General features: G+C 44.8%; 2 protein-coding genes and 1 long non-coding RNA gene across 4 annotated transcripts; 2 read left to right on the forward strand and 1 right to left on the reverse strand.

Annotated features, from left to right (window-relative positions):
• Positions 1-4,938: 4,938 nt before the first annotated feature.
• Positions 4,939-6,185, reverse strand: LOC122818796 (uncharacterized). Its single transcript, XR_006368282.2, has 3 exons — positions 5,803-6,185; positions 5,512-5,737; positions 4,939-5,439 (listed from the first exon to the last, which is right to left on the reverse strand). It is a non-coding gene; the product is annotated as an uncharacterized LOC122818796 (long non-coding RNA).
• Positions 6,186-6,317: 132 nt separating this feature from the next.
• On the forward strand, positions 6,318-10,549 carry LOC108036776 (V-type proton ATPase catalytic subunit A). Of its 2 annotated transcripts, none has more exons than XM_017113115.3 (5): positions 6,318-6,468; positions 7,570-7,668; positions 8,110-8,807; positions 8,874-9,851; positions 9,915-10,549. In XM_017113115.3, exons 2-5 carry the CDS (start codon positions 7,593-7,595, stop codon positions 10,005-10,007), a joined length of 1,845 nt encoding a protein of 614 aa, XP_016968604.1. In that variant the 5' UTR covers positions 6,318-6,468; positions 7,570-7,592; the 3' UTR covers positions 10,008-10,549. The 2 variants fall into 2 exon arrangements, with proteins under 2 accessions (XP_016968604.1, XP_043949898.1); XM_044093963.2 differs by lacking the exon at positions 6,318-6,468 and adding an exon at positions 7,361-7,450.
• Positions 10,550-10,727: 178 nt separating this feature from the next.
• Positions 10,728-14,349, forward strand: LOC108036775 (V-type proton ATPase catalytic subunit A). Its single transcript, XM_017113114.3, has 2 exons — positions 10,728-11,997; positions 13,055-14,349. The coding sequence occupies exons 1-2, from the start codon at positions 10,840-10,842 to the stop codon at positions 14,135-14,137; spliced, it is 2,241 nt and encodes a 746-aa protein (XP_016968603.1). The 5' UTR covers positions 10,728-10,839; the 3' UTR covers positions 14,138-14,349.
• The last annotated feature ends 2,285 nt before the right edge of the window (positions 14,350-16,634 follow it).

Raw genomic sequence — 16,634 nt, forward strand, 5'->3', positions numbered from 1 at the left:
CTACGTCAATTTTCTTTCGTCTACCTTATAATTTTTAGTAGCTTTTCAGCTTGTTGGGTGTTTTTAGTTTGAGTTAGAATTGTACCTGCTCTTGTAACTTTACATTTTTCCACTTCACCTCCGCAAATGAAGTCGATTGATTTTTTTATAATGAATGGGTCTGTGTTTTCCAGTGATAAATTGTCTTTTCTTTTAATAACAATAAATTTATGTTCAATTATTGAGTTTTTAGAAAAAAAGTTTGTTTTTGTCCGGTGGTAACATTTTGCTTGGCCGTTTCGTCTGTAAATTTATTTCCTTTAATGTTGGAGTGGTCCAACATTGTTATTTTCGGTTGTTTTAATTGTATTTCTGAGGTTTTGTGGATTACGAATTTCTTCAATCGCTCCTAAGGAGAAAATTTGCCTCTTCTTCTGGTTGTAATTTTGATGGCTTCGAGGATTCCAACTATCTCTGCTGTTAGGATTGATGAGTAAGGTGGTAGGTTTCCGTAGAGCAATGATTCTTTTTCGGTGGATACAGCAAAGATGTGGTTAAATTTTGTTGAGATCCGTCGGTGAATATAAATGTATGGTTTTTGTAGTTTTGTTTTGTTTCAATGAAAAATTCTTGAAATGTTTTAGGTGAGGTGCTGTTTTTCTGTAGCTGTGATCGATGTGTTGATAATGTTTTCTTGTAGTTGTCATGGCGGTTTTGTTTTGTAGATTTTTTTTAGTTGGAAGGGTATGTTAAGAAGTTGACAATTTCCTTTAGCTCGTTCTAGTGTTGAGTACCATTTTTCCTTCTGGTTATTGGTTTGTCAAATTTGTGTATTGTATTTTTGGATCGGATGAGGTTTTTGAAGAGCTTAGTTGTCAGGCGGTCTCGCCGTTGCTCGATGGTTGTAATGCTGGATTCGTAAAATAGGTTGTATGTTGGTGCTGTGCGAAACGCACCTAGGGCCGCTCTAAGAGCTGCGTTCAGTGTGGTTTTTAATTTGTTTAGTATATTTTTATCGCCGTATCCATAAGTATGGCTTTTGTGATGTTTAGTAGAGTGTTTGTGCTGCAGTTAAACTTGCACCCAACAAAATATAGTATCAATTTGAAATTATTTAGGTGTCAATGTGATACTATTGAGTGTCAAAAAATATCTGATACGAAAGACATGAATTTGACACTTTTCGTGTCATTATGATTTTTGAAAGTATCAATTTGACCCTTTTTAGTGTCAAAAAGACACTACGCATTGGCAATTTGTGGCATGAATATGTGATGATACTGACACTATTTTGCAGCAATTTGAAACTGATTCGGGGTATCAAATGGCAATTTTTAAGATAAAATTGATACGATTTTAGAATCAATATGACACGTATAAATTTTTTAACGTTACACTCAAAAAATAGACAAATAAATTCTTTTGAAAATTTAATTGAATAAAACGATGTTTTTTTTTAAATTAAAGTTAATAATATTTTCTTTAAGCTTAGGCAATTCTGAAGCCTACAAGAAAGATTTTTGAATTATTATTATTTTTTAATTCGGGTATTATTTTTACGGGTACTTACCCAAATCCGTCCAAATATATAGCACTTGAACAGTTGCTGCGCAAAAACTTTATCCTTTGTTTTGTCCTTAAATACAAAAATTTAATGAAAAAAGCACATTGAATTATTATATCATCAATGCTTACACAATTATATATGTACATATACATGTATGTATGTAACTACCAACTGCCTTCTAAATATACATACAAATGTATATTCATGTGCTGCCTATCAGAATTAAACCATTAAAATATCAGTTCCTATAAGACAAGTATAACTATATGAAAGCTACTTACCTGATTTAAAGAAGACTAATTCTGAATAATAATTCTGAAATACGCTTGCACGATAGGAGCAGTTCGAATATTTAAAATAGAAAGACACTTATTGGTATCGATCAATCGGATCAATTAGGATCAAATACAATTTTTCATACGATGCAGTAAACTTTTGACACTCATTTAAGATCAAATTGATCTTATTTATGTTTAGGCCGAGTATTTAGAGTGGTGCTACGTTTTCTATTCTAGAATTCTGTGCTGTAATTGTGCAGTTGCATCTGTGTTTTCTACATACAGTGGCTCGCAGCTAATTTATGTCGGGAATAATAACTTCTTTATTAAATTAAAGCGATTTTCTTAATCATAAAATCAAAAAAAATTATTTAATAAAAACAAAATGTACAGGCTTTTTCCATGCCGCAGCTTATTTCGTGCAGTAGCTTCTACATAAGTTGTTATTTGTAATTTAACCGCTAATATTTAGTGTGTCCTCCTTTCTGGTTCAGGACGGCTTTGAGACGATTTTTCATGGATGAAACTAGCTTTTTAGTGGTTTCCACTGGAATTTTTTGCCATTCTTCCATAAGAAAAGTTTGTAGGTCGTTTTTGTTCGAAATCTTCCTCTTCCTTATAGCAATGTCCAATATTTCCCATAAATTTTCAATCACATTCAAATCTGGAGACTGTGCTGGCGTTATAACGACATGAGGGCAGTTCCAGATAATCCAAGACTTCGCAATTCCTGCTGAATGCTTCGGATCGTTGTCCTTGTAAAATCGAAAACGATCGCGTATGCCAAGTTTTTCAGCAGTTTGCAATAGGTTATCCTCTAAAATTTTAAAGTACATTTTGACATCCCTGATGCCATCAATAAAAATGATGTTACCCACGCCAGGGGCTGCCATACAGGCCCAAACCATGACGTGACCCCCGCCATGCTTGACCGTAGGTTTCAGGTGCTTATTTTCCAACTCTGTATTTGGTTGCCGCCACATTAAATTTTGACTCATCAGCAAAGATAACATCATCCCAGGACGAAACCGGTAAATGTATGTGTTCCTTTGTAAACTTTAGCCGAGCAGCAATATTTTTCTTGCTGATAAAGGGCTTCTTCCGTGCTACTCGACCATTGAAGTTATGATCGTGCAGCACACGACGCACAGGACTATCAGGACTACACTCTTTCCCATTTCGTCCTCGACTTCTGAAGCTATTTTTGGGGCCGATAGCTTGGGGTTTTCCTTAATTTTTCGGACAATACGGCGCTTTTCATTTTGTTTTTATTAAATAATTATTTTGTTTTTATGATTAGGAAAATCGCTTTCGTTTAATAAACAAGTTAATATTCCCTATTAAGATACTGCATTTAAATTTTTCTGTTATCTTTTTAGTTTAGTCTGAATAACGACTTAAACTTTTTTTAGGTAACTGCACGAAATAAGCTGCGAGCCACTGTATGTGTAGGAGTTCACATTTGGCTTGTGACAGGGATGCGTCTGAGTAACTTCTATGTTCCTAAAGAGGTGGTTTAGGTTGATGTTAATGTTTTTATTGTTTTTTAAATTTACAAGCAAAAGGGAATCGTGACCCTTGTGAGAATCCGTTTTCCAACGGGTGTATGATTGAGTTGTGTGTCCCTATTCGAACGTTTATCGTTCTTTTTTTTGGTGAAGTTTATAATGTACTTAATTATTTTGTGGCCACATTTCCATTTTATTAATTGGTCAATTATTGCGTAGGTACCTACTCGATCGAAAGCTCTTGCAAAGTCACGAGAGATGAGTCAGGTGTTTTGTAGCAGACTATTATTTTATTCAGACTTAGGCAGCAGTGGGATGAGTCGGAATGATGGATGATATGTCGGATGTGTTATCCTTTTGAGGTTTTAGGTTTGCTATGATCAGGCTGGTTTTGTATGACTGAGGTATGTAGTTGAAGATTTGGTTGCACTGCGAAATTATTCTGTTTTTAATGGAATATGGAATATTCTATTGATTCCTGGTGTTCTGCCTTTAAGTGCTTGGAGTGCAATGGTTAATTCGATTTTGGTTATGGGCTTGTCAATTTCTATAGCAGATTTGGTCTTAATGTGGGGTGTATTGTGTTGTATTTATGCGAGTTTGTGTCTTATGAGTGATGAGGCCAGTGTTGTCGTTGGTAGTCTCGTTTTTTTTGTTGTTATGCAGTGTATTTGTTTTACTGGGTTAAGACCGCAAAATCAGCGAATGTTCTCTCATAACTTTGTTGTTGATATGTTTTTTTGAATGGTTTATGTGAAAGTTGTTTTGGATTCCCTTTTTGTTCGTAGTAAGCTGTTATTGTTCAATGAATTTATCTACCTCTTGAGTTCCAGTGCGTGGATCCCCAGTTTTGATGCCAGCTGTTGAAATCTCCTGTTATCATGACAGTTTCGTTGTTAATAGTAATTACGTTGTTCAGATTATTTTGGATTTGTTGGGTGGGATATACATGGAGTATATTTTAAAGTTTTCTTTTGATTTTATTTCTGCTTCTATTGCTTCTTTGTCTTCATTGATGTTATTTAGAGTTGGACTGATTTGTCGATTAGCAGGGCTACTCCTCCAAATCTACTAGAAGCAATGTTTGCAAGGGAGTGTGTCTTAATGAGTATTAGTAGTTGGTTGAAGTTGTTCAAATATCCCTTTATATTCTATTGTAATACTATATTTTTAAAGACATAGCTTTTTGAAGCTTTTGTGTTTGATTTGTAATGTTTGTGCTGGAAATTTCGGTCTTTGATTGTTTGCTTTGAGGTCTTAGATAGGGTGGATTTTTCTTTGGTTTGGCTTCTAAGTACACGGTCGTTTGTTGATGTCGAGTGATTTTGAGAGTCGTCATTGGTAAGTGAGCGCATTTCTTCATCGAATATGTCGTAGGCTGAGGAGGTTTGTGCTATCTTAGATATTTTTGCATATTTCTTGTCCACCTCTTTGATAAAATAAGGTTGGTTTCGTATAGATTTAGTTTCTATATTGTATTTGTGGTTTAGTTGGTCTGTTGTGGTTTTCTGTTGGTGATACATTTTAAGGGTTTGGGTGGATGAAGTTTCTTGGATATGATTGTGACGTCCGAAGTATATGGATCGGGCAGTTTTGTGGTTTACTTTTGCGGGGATTCCAATGGCTACGGGTTCCAGTTCTTTGAGAAAGATTGGGTACCTTCTGTTCATGGACTTGTGGTTGCCCTTGCAATTAATGCATTTTGGTTGCTGATTGCATTCGTTGCTGTCGTTTTTGTGAGTGGTTTCAGATCAGTTTTTGCATGTAGGGTTATTTTGCTTACATCCAGGTTGGGGTTGGTTGAAGCGAAGGCATTTTTTACATTGCATAGGGCGTGGTATGTATGGGCGTGTGAACACTATTTCATAGCCAATTGCTACCTCTTCAGGAAGATTGGTAGAGGATGTGATGGGCTTGTGTTTTCTAGGGATATATTGTCTTTTCTTGTTATAACATTGAATTTATGACCAATAAATGAGTTCTTAGAAAAAGGTTTGTTTTTGTGTATTAGTATATATTAAATTTTTTTGTGCGCAAAATATGCGTACCTTCTTGTTCCTTCCAAGTCCAAGTGATGGGAATTTTTTTGTAAAACTATCGTGATAGTCTGAAAAATATCGAAGTCGGTGACCTCAACACAACTGAAGGGTTGGACATCGACAGCTATCGTATTCATTACCTCCTTATCCAGAGCACGTTTCCGAGTGTAATCATTGTTGTAGTAAAGCGCAGCCTTCCCAACAAAAACGTCCACTGTATTTGTCTGCTGGCCTTTTCCCTCTTCAAGGCGTTCTGGATGCACGTGCTTGGGGTCGGAGAGATCGGAATCCGATCAGTCTGAAGCGTTATAGGCGTTTTATATAGTTGCTAAAGTATGGTAACGCTCGCAATGCGAACCTTTAAAACTAAGAAGCATTTATGAAAGAATTATGCAGCAACAAGATTAGCAAAAGCGAAAGTGCGATTTTACCTTAAGAATTTAAAGGTTTAGGCCAACCGAGGTCAAGTCGGTTAGGACTTCTGGAAGTCTAAGTCTGGACATTATGAGCAAAGGAGCGAAGAGGCTTCTTTGTACATCCCACTGTACATTCTCGTAGTCGCCAACTACAATCAACAGCGCTGAAATACATAGCTGACGACGTTGGTATCCCTGCAATCAGCACTTCGACCGGCTGGAAGTGCCGTCACCAAAGAAGTAAACTTCGGAAAACTTAATATTTTGCGCTTTTCATATAGTTTCTCAAAAACCATCCACGTTTGGGCCGTTCGTTCCCTTGGAAGCCATGGAAAACTCCGTTGCAAAACTGCACGGTCAACCCGCGAACTTCCACTCGCCAGTGTGACCCCACCGGCTCTCGCGCCCTCTGTCGCCCCTCTCTCCACGAACACGACCGCCACTAGCTTTATCCCGCTCCCGCACTTCGATTGGCGAAAGCTCCGCTCGCCCTCGATATCAGCTCGCAACTTCGCTTGGAAGCTCGCGATCGACGCGTGGAATCGAAATCGAACCGCGGCTGGAGCTTTTCGAAGTGCGAGCGTCGACGTTTTACTTCTGCGGCTCAGTCGGTTTTCGTTCGTTCTGTTGGAGAAAAGCAGCAAGCACACGTTCGCAAGGTGAACGCGAAGACACAGCAAAGTAAGCCCCACACACGCCCACAGAGCACATAAGTAGAGATAAATAGCGCTTCAAGACGGTTCTGGGCGACTAAGTTGAGGTGGTTGGGGAAAGCGGCGTGGAAGTCCGCCTGGAGTGGCCCCGAAAAGGTGACGGAGCAGCGCCCAAAGCGGAGATCGGGAGCACGCACGCAGACTGCAGTGTTAGATAATGAGTGCAGCACGTACGCAGCGCGACTCGAGTAAAAACCCAGGTCTGCGAAGGACTAACTGGTTTTCAAGGAGGTTCGGGAAAGTGCGGTCCGAGAACGTGAAAATCTGCGCGTGGAAAATATTTCGCCTTGTCAGCTGACCCCCTTCCCCGTGGTCGCTCCGTCTCTGTCGCACCGCGGGTCTTGTGATCGCGCCTCTGTCTCTCCGTCACTCCGTCTCTCTCTGGCTTCGAAATTCGAAGCAGAAGTTGGAGTTTTCGGCTTTCCAGCGGTGGAGAACCAACATGGAGACCGCGCTGCGAAGGCGGCCCCAGATTATTGCCTTTTCCCCTACCCACTTTTTCACTTGTCAGCTGACGGCAATGACAGTAGTCTTGTGATCAACGTCAAAGGCAGTTGTCACATATTCGAACTCGAACGGGAGAGCGCGAGAGAGTTGCGCTCCGACACCCGCTCTTGTGTTCGGTTCAGATAAATATTAACCCGCATATTTGAAAACAATGTTTTCAGTCACATTCCCCAGTTGATTTGTCGGCAGTGCGCTGCCAAATACGATTTTATTTATTTTATTTGCCCAGCGATTGGTTAGGCAAATACTCTTTCCGAACTTTCAAAGCTCTGTCACGTGAACCGAAAGCTCTGCTTTTAAAGTTTTCGCAGCATTATCGGAGGGGGAGTTGAAAAATAATTAAATCAGTCGAAACTAGTCGTACTCCGGAGTCCATTTTATAGCCTTGCATCGGGATCGAGTCGCCGTCCATTTGGCCGAGCCTTAACCTGCAAATCGGAGAGGTTCACCTGCCCCGTCAGCTGACGAGGGGCTAACCAGCACTTAGTGATAAGAAGTTTTTCACCTTACCTTCGCCCTATCCAGCCAGCACTAATGATTTCCCTGGTTTTCCTCCTTCCAGTTGAAGAAACAGAATAAAGCAACATGTCCAACCTTAAGCGTTTCGATGATGAGGAGCGTGAGTCCAAGTACGGACGTGTCTTCGCGGTCTCTGGTCCTGGTAAGTCCTTACGAAAGACAGTCCCTCGAGGACCCAATGGGTTGATCCGTTCTTGGTTGTAAAGATGAATGGGTATCTACATTGAGACCCCCTAAAATTGTAACCCCTCTTCAAGTTAGTTAACCAAAATAAATTATGTATTTATTTTTTTGTTTTTATTTTACTGTCTCTGTTGAAGCTATCGAGTTGGATGATTAACGCTTAAATAAATACAAGTAAAAAATGTTTATAAAAGGGAATGACGGTTCTTTCTTATGCAACTGCTCATATATGGATACCAATAATTTTTTAGTTACATAAATCAAAACTAAATAAAATTGTGTATATAACTAAAAAAAGATCTTAGTCATGTCAATAAGGTATCACCTTTCTTCGAGGTATTGAATGGAAGCTGCGTGTACAAATCTAGCCCATCTAACCCACTTAACCGCCTCATTCCAGTCGTGACCGCCGAGGCCATGTCGGGATCTGCTATGTACGAGTTGGTCCGCGTCGGCTACTACGAGCTGGTGGGCGAGATCATCCGTCTGGAGGGTGACATGGCCACCATTCAGGTGTACGAGGAGACCTCCGGCGTCACCGTGGGCGACCCTGTGCTGCGCACCGGCAAGCCCCTGTCCGTGGAGCTGGGACCTGGCATCATGGGTAGCATCTTTGACGGTATCCAGCGTCCCCTCAAGGACATTAACGAGCTGACCGAGTCCATTTACATCCCCAAGGGTGTGAACGTGCCCAGTTTGTCGCGTGTGGCTAGCTGGGAGTTCAACCCCCTGAACGTCAAGGTTGGCTCCCACATCACCGGCGGAGACCTGTACGGTCTGGTGCACGAGAACACCCTGGTCAAGCACAAGATGATCGTCAACCCCCGTGCCAAGGGTACCGTGCGCTACATCGCCCCCTCGGGCAACTACAAGGTCGACGATGTCGTCCTGGAGACGGAGTTCGACGGCGAGATCACCAAGCACACTATGTTGCAAGTGTGGCCAGTGCGTCAGCCTCGCCCTGTTACCGAGAAGCTGCCCGCGAACCACCCCCTTCTCACCGGACAGCGTGTCCTCGACTCGCTCTTCCCCTGTGTCCAGGGCGGAACCACAGCCATTCCCGGAGCCTTCGGTTGCGGCAAGACTGTGATCTCGCAGGTAAGGGTCACTCGAAGTGGTTATTTAGGCATGTAGAATCCCAAATAATGTACCTATTGCCCGCAGGCTCTGTCCAAGTACTCCAACTCCGATGTGATCATCTACGTCGGTTGCGGTGAGCGTGGTAACGAGATGTCTGAGGTACTGCGTGATTTCCCTGAGCTGTCCGTGGAGATCGACGGTGTCACCGAGTCCATCATGAAGCGTACCGCCCTGGTGGCCAACACCTCCAACATGCCTGTGGCTGCCCGTGAGGCTTCTATTTACACCGGTATCACCCTTTCCGAGTACTTCCGTGATATGGGTTACAACGTGTCCATGATGGCTGACTCCACCTCCCGTTGGGCCGAGGCTCTGCGTGAGATTTCGGGTCGTCTGGCTGAGATGCCTGCCGATTCCGGCTACCCAGCCTACCTGGGTGCCCGTCTGGCCTCCTTCTACGAGCGTGCCGGTCGCGTGAAGTGTCTGGGTAACCCCGAGCGCGAGGGATCCGTGTCCATTGTCGGAGCTGTGTCGCCTCCTGGTGGTGACTTCTCCGATCCCGTGACCTCCGCCACTCTGGGTATTGTGCAGGTGTTCTGGGGTCTCGACAAGAAACTGGCCCAGCGCAAGCACTTCCCCTCGATCAACTGGCTGATTTCGTACTCCAAGTACATGCGTGCCCTGGACGACTTCTATGACAAGAACTTCCCCGAGTTCGTGCCTCTGCGTACCAAGGTTAAGGAGATCCTGCAGGAGGAGGAGGATCTGTCTGAGATCGTGCAACTTGTCGGCAAGGCCTCTCTCGCCGAGACCGACAAGATCACGCTGGAGGTGGCCAAGCTGCTGAAGGACGATTTCCTGCAGCAGAACTCCTACTCCTCGTACGATCGTTTCTGCCCCTTCTACAAGACCGTGGGTATGCTGAGGAACATCATTGACTTCTACGACCTGGCCCGCCACTCCGTGGAGTCAACGGCTCAGTCTGAGAACAAGATCACCTGGAACGTGATCCGTGAGGCTATGGGCAACATTATGTACCAGCTGTCGTCCATGAAGTTCAAGGTGGGTTGGCATACGGAATTTGTCTACATCCTCTTATTGACCACACTGTTCGATTGTTTCTAGGACCCTGTTAAGGATGGTGAGGCCAAGATCAAGGCTGACTTCGAACAGCTGCACGAGGACCTGCAGCAGGCCTTCAGGAATCTGGAGGACTAGAGACCCCGTTGGCCCTACTTTTACACTCTAATCTTATATTTGTTATATAGTTAACGTTTAAAAAAGAAAGCAGTCAAAAACCATCCGAAAAGCGTAATCAAACACCAACAATTCCGTGCTGCATTCGAAGAACAACTAAAGTCCAACAAATTCCACAACTTGGTGCCTCTGAGAGATGTAAACATTCCGGCCTGCGGTCATTACTTCGCCCAACACGGCCTCCGCCCTCGAAAAGGGCCGCTCAAGGCAACAGCAACAACTTCAACGTCCTTCTATGTACTTCCATTTAAAGCAACAACAAAATACGCACGGACACTTGAATAAAAGTACACGGATACAGGCGCACACACACAACACATACATAAAAGACACAAATACAAATGCATGCATAAATAGTATTATTGTTTAATGAATGGAAATTCTTGTTTATTTGTGAAAAAGTCATGTTTTCTCCCTGTTTGTTTGTTAAATTTATGTAAATATTTAAAGTATGAAATATTAAATGTACGAATAAAGTGCAACAACAAATACATTTAATGTAATTGGAAGTGGTTTTCCACCTGGCCTTTAAGTCGCCCTATAAAGAAGATCTATAGTTACCAGAATGGTATTTAGTTCACAATAATCAAGTTTAAAAATTGTTTGTTTTTCTTCTGCTCCTAGAAGGTATCACTTATTTAAAGAGCTTTACAACTGCGGAAATATATTGAGATATAATTTTAGGAAACTCCATCATCACCTTAGTCGTTTCATAACCTTCTTACCCGTTTTTTTTTTGATTATTTGACAAAATTAGGTAAAAGTAACTTGGAAACTCGTATTGGGTTATTAAATGGATAGCGAAAAAAAGACCTGGATTGCGCCGCTCACCTCGAACACCAACAGCAATGTGAGTTCCATGGGGTCTTCGCCGCGGAGCTCGGGCTCCCAGTCGCCAGATGTTCAGCCGAGGACTCAGCCTCAGCCTGCGGCCTCAGCTAAGAAGTGCACCTGTCGCACCTGCTCCTGCCCGCGTCCTGAGCCAAAACTGGCCTCTATATTCCGTTCCCCCAGTGTGCGGCCACCGAGCGAAGTCCCCAGTCCCCCGGTAAACAAGGCCGAATCGGAGCGCTCTCCGTCGCCTCAGATGTCTTTGCCATCCAACAGGAGCATGCACATAACAATGGAGCCTTCGAGGAACGAGGACTCACATTTCGCCACCGAACAGGTAATGGAAACTCACAAGTACTTGCTTGACGAGGACGAGGATGAGCCGCACTTGGGACGGATCTTCGGTGTTTCCGGCCCGGTGGTGAACGCCGAGGAGATGGCCGGGGCCGCCATGTACGAGCTGGTCCGCGTGGGACACTACCAGCTGGTGGGCGAGATCATCCGCCTGGAGGGCGACATGGCCACCATCCAGGTGTACGAGGACACTTCGGGCGTGAGTGTCGGGGATCCCGTCTACCAGACGGGCAAGCCGCTGTCCGTGGAACTGGGCCCCGGCATCATGGGCAGCATCTTCGACGGCATCCAGCGACCCCTGAGGACGATCAGCGAGCTGACCAACTCCATCTACGTGCCGAAGGGCATCGATGTGCCGGCCCTGCCGCGGGACATTTCGTACTCGTTCACCCCCGCCAAAATCAAGATAGACGATTTGATAACCGGCGGGGACGTATACGGATCGGTTTTTGAGAACAGCATGATGCACGACCACCGCCTGATGCTGCCTCCCCGATGCAATGGGCGGATCAAGTGGGTGGCTCCCGCGGGAAACTACTGCGTGGACGACGTGATCGTGGAAACGGAGTTCAACGACGAGGTCACGCGGCACACCATGCTCCAGGTGTGGCCGGTGCGCAAGTGTCGTCCGGTGGAGGACAAGCTGCCCAGCAACAGTCCCCTCCTGACGGGCCAGCGCGTCCTGGACGCCTTCTTCCCGTGCGTCCAGGGCGGAACAACCGCCATTCCGGGGGCCTTTGGCTGTGGAAAAACCGTCATCTCGCAGGTAAGGCACAAATATTTCTCGTTGGAACTCATTTTACATGAAGTAATAATAATAAATTGCGTTCATGGCCCTATTTGAAAGACAGTTTTGATTTAAATAGGTTAAGTAGCTAGGGGATAGCCTAGCTTCCTAAAGGAAGTTAAGTTGTTTTACCAGTGAAAGGGTATACTAGATTCGTCGGAAAGTATGTTACAGGTAGAAGGAAGCGTTTCCGACCCCATAAGGTATATATATTCTTGATTAGGGTCACTAGCCGAGCCGATCTAGCCATGTCCGTCTGTCCGGCCGTCCGTATGAGCGCTGAGATGTCGGAAACTATAAGAGCTAGAACGGTTGGTGGCGGCCTAAATTTCGCTTTTCTGCCTTTAAATCTCCATTTCCCTTTAGCTCCCTTAAGCTGAGTAACGGGTATCTGATAGCGAGACACTCGACTATAACGTTCTTCCCTGTTTTGAAATCGTTTGCCCAATATTATTGGATGTGTTTTATGAATATTGAGATAACTTTAATTATCAAAGCCGCAACAAAAGCAGACCTACATTTGAAGGGAAAATAATTGTCACCATTGTATTAATGCAGATATAACTTAGGAGAGTCTTTTATTCAACTACTTATTTTGATGCAATGATAAATAAATTATGCTGGAATACATATGTATTAAATTTAATAACCGCTTACGGTGAGCAATTTTAGTAATTTATGGTTTGCCCCAGTCCTAATGCTACGCAACTTTTAATGTATTTGATATATAAATATTCAATAATAAATTCTAGAAAAGTGTGATAGAAATAAATGAAATATTGAACCCCATGTTCACTTTCTTCTCAAGTACATTTGTTTTTCCTATGACCTACATTTAATGAAATGTGTGTGATGTATTGCTTAGATTAGAGATAACTTGGTTATGCATTGCTTGTCGAAAACAATTCACGTTAGTGGTTTCTTATTAATTTATTGCAAAGCCCTTTAGGCAGAATATCAAAAATAGAATTTAAATTGGCAAAACTTTCATAATAGCACAAATAAATTTTAATTTCTCCCCAACTTGTTTTACCAGGCCCTGTCCAAGTACTCAAACTCCGATGTCATCATCTACGTGGGCTGCGGCGAGCGGGGCAACGAGATGTCCGAGGTTCTGCGGGACTTCCCGCAGCTGGAGGTGGACGTCAACGGGACCATGGAGTCGATAATGAAGCGCACTGCCCTGGTGGCCAACACCTCCAATATGCCCGTGGCGGCTCGCGAGGCCTCCATCTACACGGGCATCACCCTCTCTGAGTACTTCCGCGACATGGGCTACCACGTGTCCATGATGGCGGACTCCACATCCCGATGGGCGGAGGCCCTGCGCGAGATTTCCGGACGTCTGGCCGAGATGCCTGCGGATGCTGGCTATCCGGCCTACCTGGGAGCCCGCCTGGCCTCCTTCTACGAGAGGGCTGGACTGGTCAAGTGCTTGGGCAGCCCCGATCGCGAGGGATCCGTGTCCATTGTGGGAGCTGTCTCGCCTCCCGGCGGCGACTTCTCCGATCCCGTGACCTCCGCCACTCTCAGCATCGTTCAGGTGTTCTGGGGGCTGGACAAGAAGCTGGCCCAACGGAAGCACTTTCCCTCGGTGAACTGGCTGCAGTCGTACTCCAAGTACATGCGCACCCTGGACAACTACTACGAGGAGTCGAATCCGGAGTTCACCCAGCTGCGAGCCAAGGCCAAGAAGGTGCTGCAGGAGGAGGACGACCTGGCCGAAATCGTCCAGCTGGTGGGCAAGTCGTCGTTGAACGAGGAGGACAAGATAACGCTCGAGATGGCCAAGATGCTCAAGGACGACTTCCTGCAGCAGAACTCGTACAGCCAGTACGACGCCTTCTGCCCCTTCTTCAAGACCATAGGCATGCTGCGCAACATGATGGCCTTCCACGAGGCGGCCATCACGGCTGTCCAGAACACGGCCGACCAAGAGGCGCGGGTCACCTGGGGACTGATTCGCACCCGGGCCGCCAACGTTCTCTACGAGCTCTCCATGATGAAGTTCATCGACCCCAAGCTGGGCGAAGCGGCGGTCCTGGAAGCAATGGACAAGCTCCACGAAAACATCCTGCTTACGTTCCGGGACATAGAGGAGAACGTCGAAGAGTACTAACTATCAGGTATCCGCGATTGAAGCCGAGTTCCCATCTTGCCTACGGAGTTTGCAAATTTTGAGTGTTTTCACAAAGTATTCAAAGTGCTTTCATTAGTTTTGGCTTCTAAAATTGGCCTTCCGCGTAAACCAGCTTACACTTAAATTGGAACCTTGTGTCTGAACATTTTATTGTGATTTAGGATGTATAAATAAATGAAATACACCTTAAACAGAGCCGGCAATGGCAAAAGCCCGTGTGCCGACTTTTCAGTTCGTTCGTTCCAAATACAAAATACAAAATCGAAGAACGCTGCGTAGGATGCCCAGGAATCTGCATGACATGAATATTTTAGCTCTTATAGTTTTCGAGATCTCAGCGTTCATACGAACGGACGGACAGACGGACATGTCTAGATCGACCGGCTAGTGATCCTGATCAAGAATATACTTTATGGGGTCGCAATGCTTCCTTCTACCTGTTACTTTCTGAAGAATCTAGTATACCCTTTTACTCTACGATGAATAGTACATTCTTTATGCAACCCATTCAACAAATTCTTTTTAAGTCAAGAAGAATTGGATTCGCACTCCACCTTAAGTTTTATAGGAATAATAAAGAAATATTGTAAGGAAAGCGTTGAAGCAAATCGATTTATTTAATCACAATTTAATACAAGTACTGGGACGCCTGGCCAGGCCATAACAGTTTAGCCAGTAATTCCCACGTTTTCCTGCATATTTGCACGTAGCAGAGAACCCTTTCAAGCCACGACCGCCAACTGCGATTATCGAGTAATTATTTCCCCAACTTATCGCGATAATTTTCTAGTCGGTGAAAAGTCATTTGCCCACCGACGCGCTCTGCTCATTAGAAGCCACGATGGTGCAGCGTCTGCCGCCTCCCCCGAAGTCCCCCGGCGGACTCGCATTCGCTGCGCAGTTAATCCCTTCCCGACATCGGAGGGAGGTGAACCCAACGAGATTGTAAAAAATTTCGTTGATTTATAGGAAAAGTTTGTTAATGCGCCAAAAGCGGCCGCGCCCCGAAAACCAGCCGAATTTCCCAGCTCACACCTCCGCCAGCCGCAGTCCAAAAGCAAACGTCAAGGCCCTCTGAAGGGCCCTTCTCCGCAGCAGGGGAGCCAGAGATCGATTTCGATTCAATTAGTGGAAATTAAATGTAAGTATATATGTACAAGTCGCCACCTCGCCCACTGCAGCACCCTCCCCGGCCGCCCAGCCGGCGGATTGCGATGATTACATTTCCGCAGCCCGTAGCCCGCTCCCCCAGCCCCTGCCCCAGCCTCGGCCCCGCCTCCCGCCTCCCCTTCCGCTCCCGCCCTCGACGGCAAAACCAAGTCAGCCATAAAATGAGCGCCGAGCAAAAGAAGCAAGCCAAAAAATCAGAATCAGTTCAATTGCAAATTGAAAATCCCCTTACAACTTCCGTTTCCGCTATGCGAGGACTATCACTGCGAGGAAAAGCGGGAGCACTCGGAGAAATAGGTTTTCGTTCCTCTCTAGTGTGGCTCATTAAATTGGAGCCAGGTTCTAAAGTAGTAAAAGCAAACCAAAATGTACTTTATGATGAATACCTTGTGTTTTATGCGTCCTAACTTAATTTAACAAAGCTGGAAATAAAAAAGGGGTTTGATGAATATGGTTAGTTTGACCTACTACATTTTGAAAACACTTTAACTAAAGTAAAAACAGCCCTTGATACCCAATGTCAAATCAATATTTATGAAACGAAATACAACGAAATAAATTTAATAAGTGAGTTTTAATGTTAATGTAAAAATGCTTACAAAAGGATTTTTATAGAATTTGGTATAGTCATCCCTTAATTTTAAAATACCCTAACTTAAGTAAAAAAGGCCCTTAGTTCCCAATATCAAATCGCTGTTTAGGAAACAAAGTATACATTCTGCTAGCATATCATCATGTAGATGGGAGTACGCTTTTTGGACTGTGTGCAAGCCCCTGCGAGTGTGTGCGTGTGCCCACGAGCGTGTGTGGGAGGGCGTGTGTGTGGGCCCGGCTGCCATGACAAACGTGGCGTATGAGCAATGCGCGCTAATTGGCTGCCATTCGATGCTCGCTCCGTTCCGTTCCGTTGGCATCGCTCTGGATCTCGGAGCAGCAGCCGAGCATCCTTGCTCCGCATCCTGCCGCCCTGCCGCCCTGCCTCCCGCCCCTCAACCTCTTGCCACTTGCGAGTTTCCAGCTGAAAGCTGCTTGGGCTCAGCCTGGGATTGCGTTGCTGATGGCGGAGCTCGCAGGACCAAGCGCAGAGGCGGACGATGGGGCGCCTCTGGGGTCGGGCTTCGGCTTGGGTAGGGGCTGGGGCTCCAGCTCCAGCTGGGGCTGGGGTCCTGGGGACTTATTGCATAATTTGAAGGGGTTAAGCCATTGAGCTTTAATGCAAAATTTCAATTGAACGTCAAACAGTCAATTCGCTTTAGCGGCGATAATCGTAAAAGGATAATGGCGCTAAAAGCGCATAAAAAGGCAG

This window comes from Drosophila biarmipes, chromosome 2L (genome assembly GCF_025231255.1).
Source record: "Drosophila biarmipes strain raj3 chromosome 2L, RU_DBia_V1.1, whole genome shotgun sequence".
Lineage (NCBI taxonomy): Eukaryota > Metazoa > Arthropoda > Insecta > Diptera > Drosophilidae > Drosophila > Drosophila biarmipes.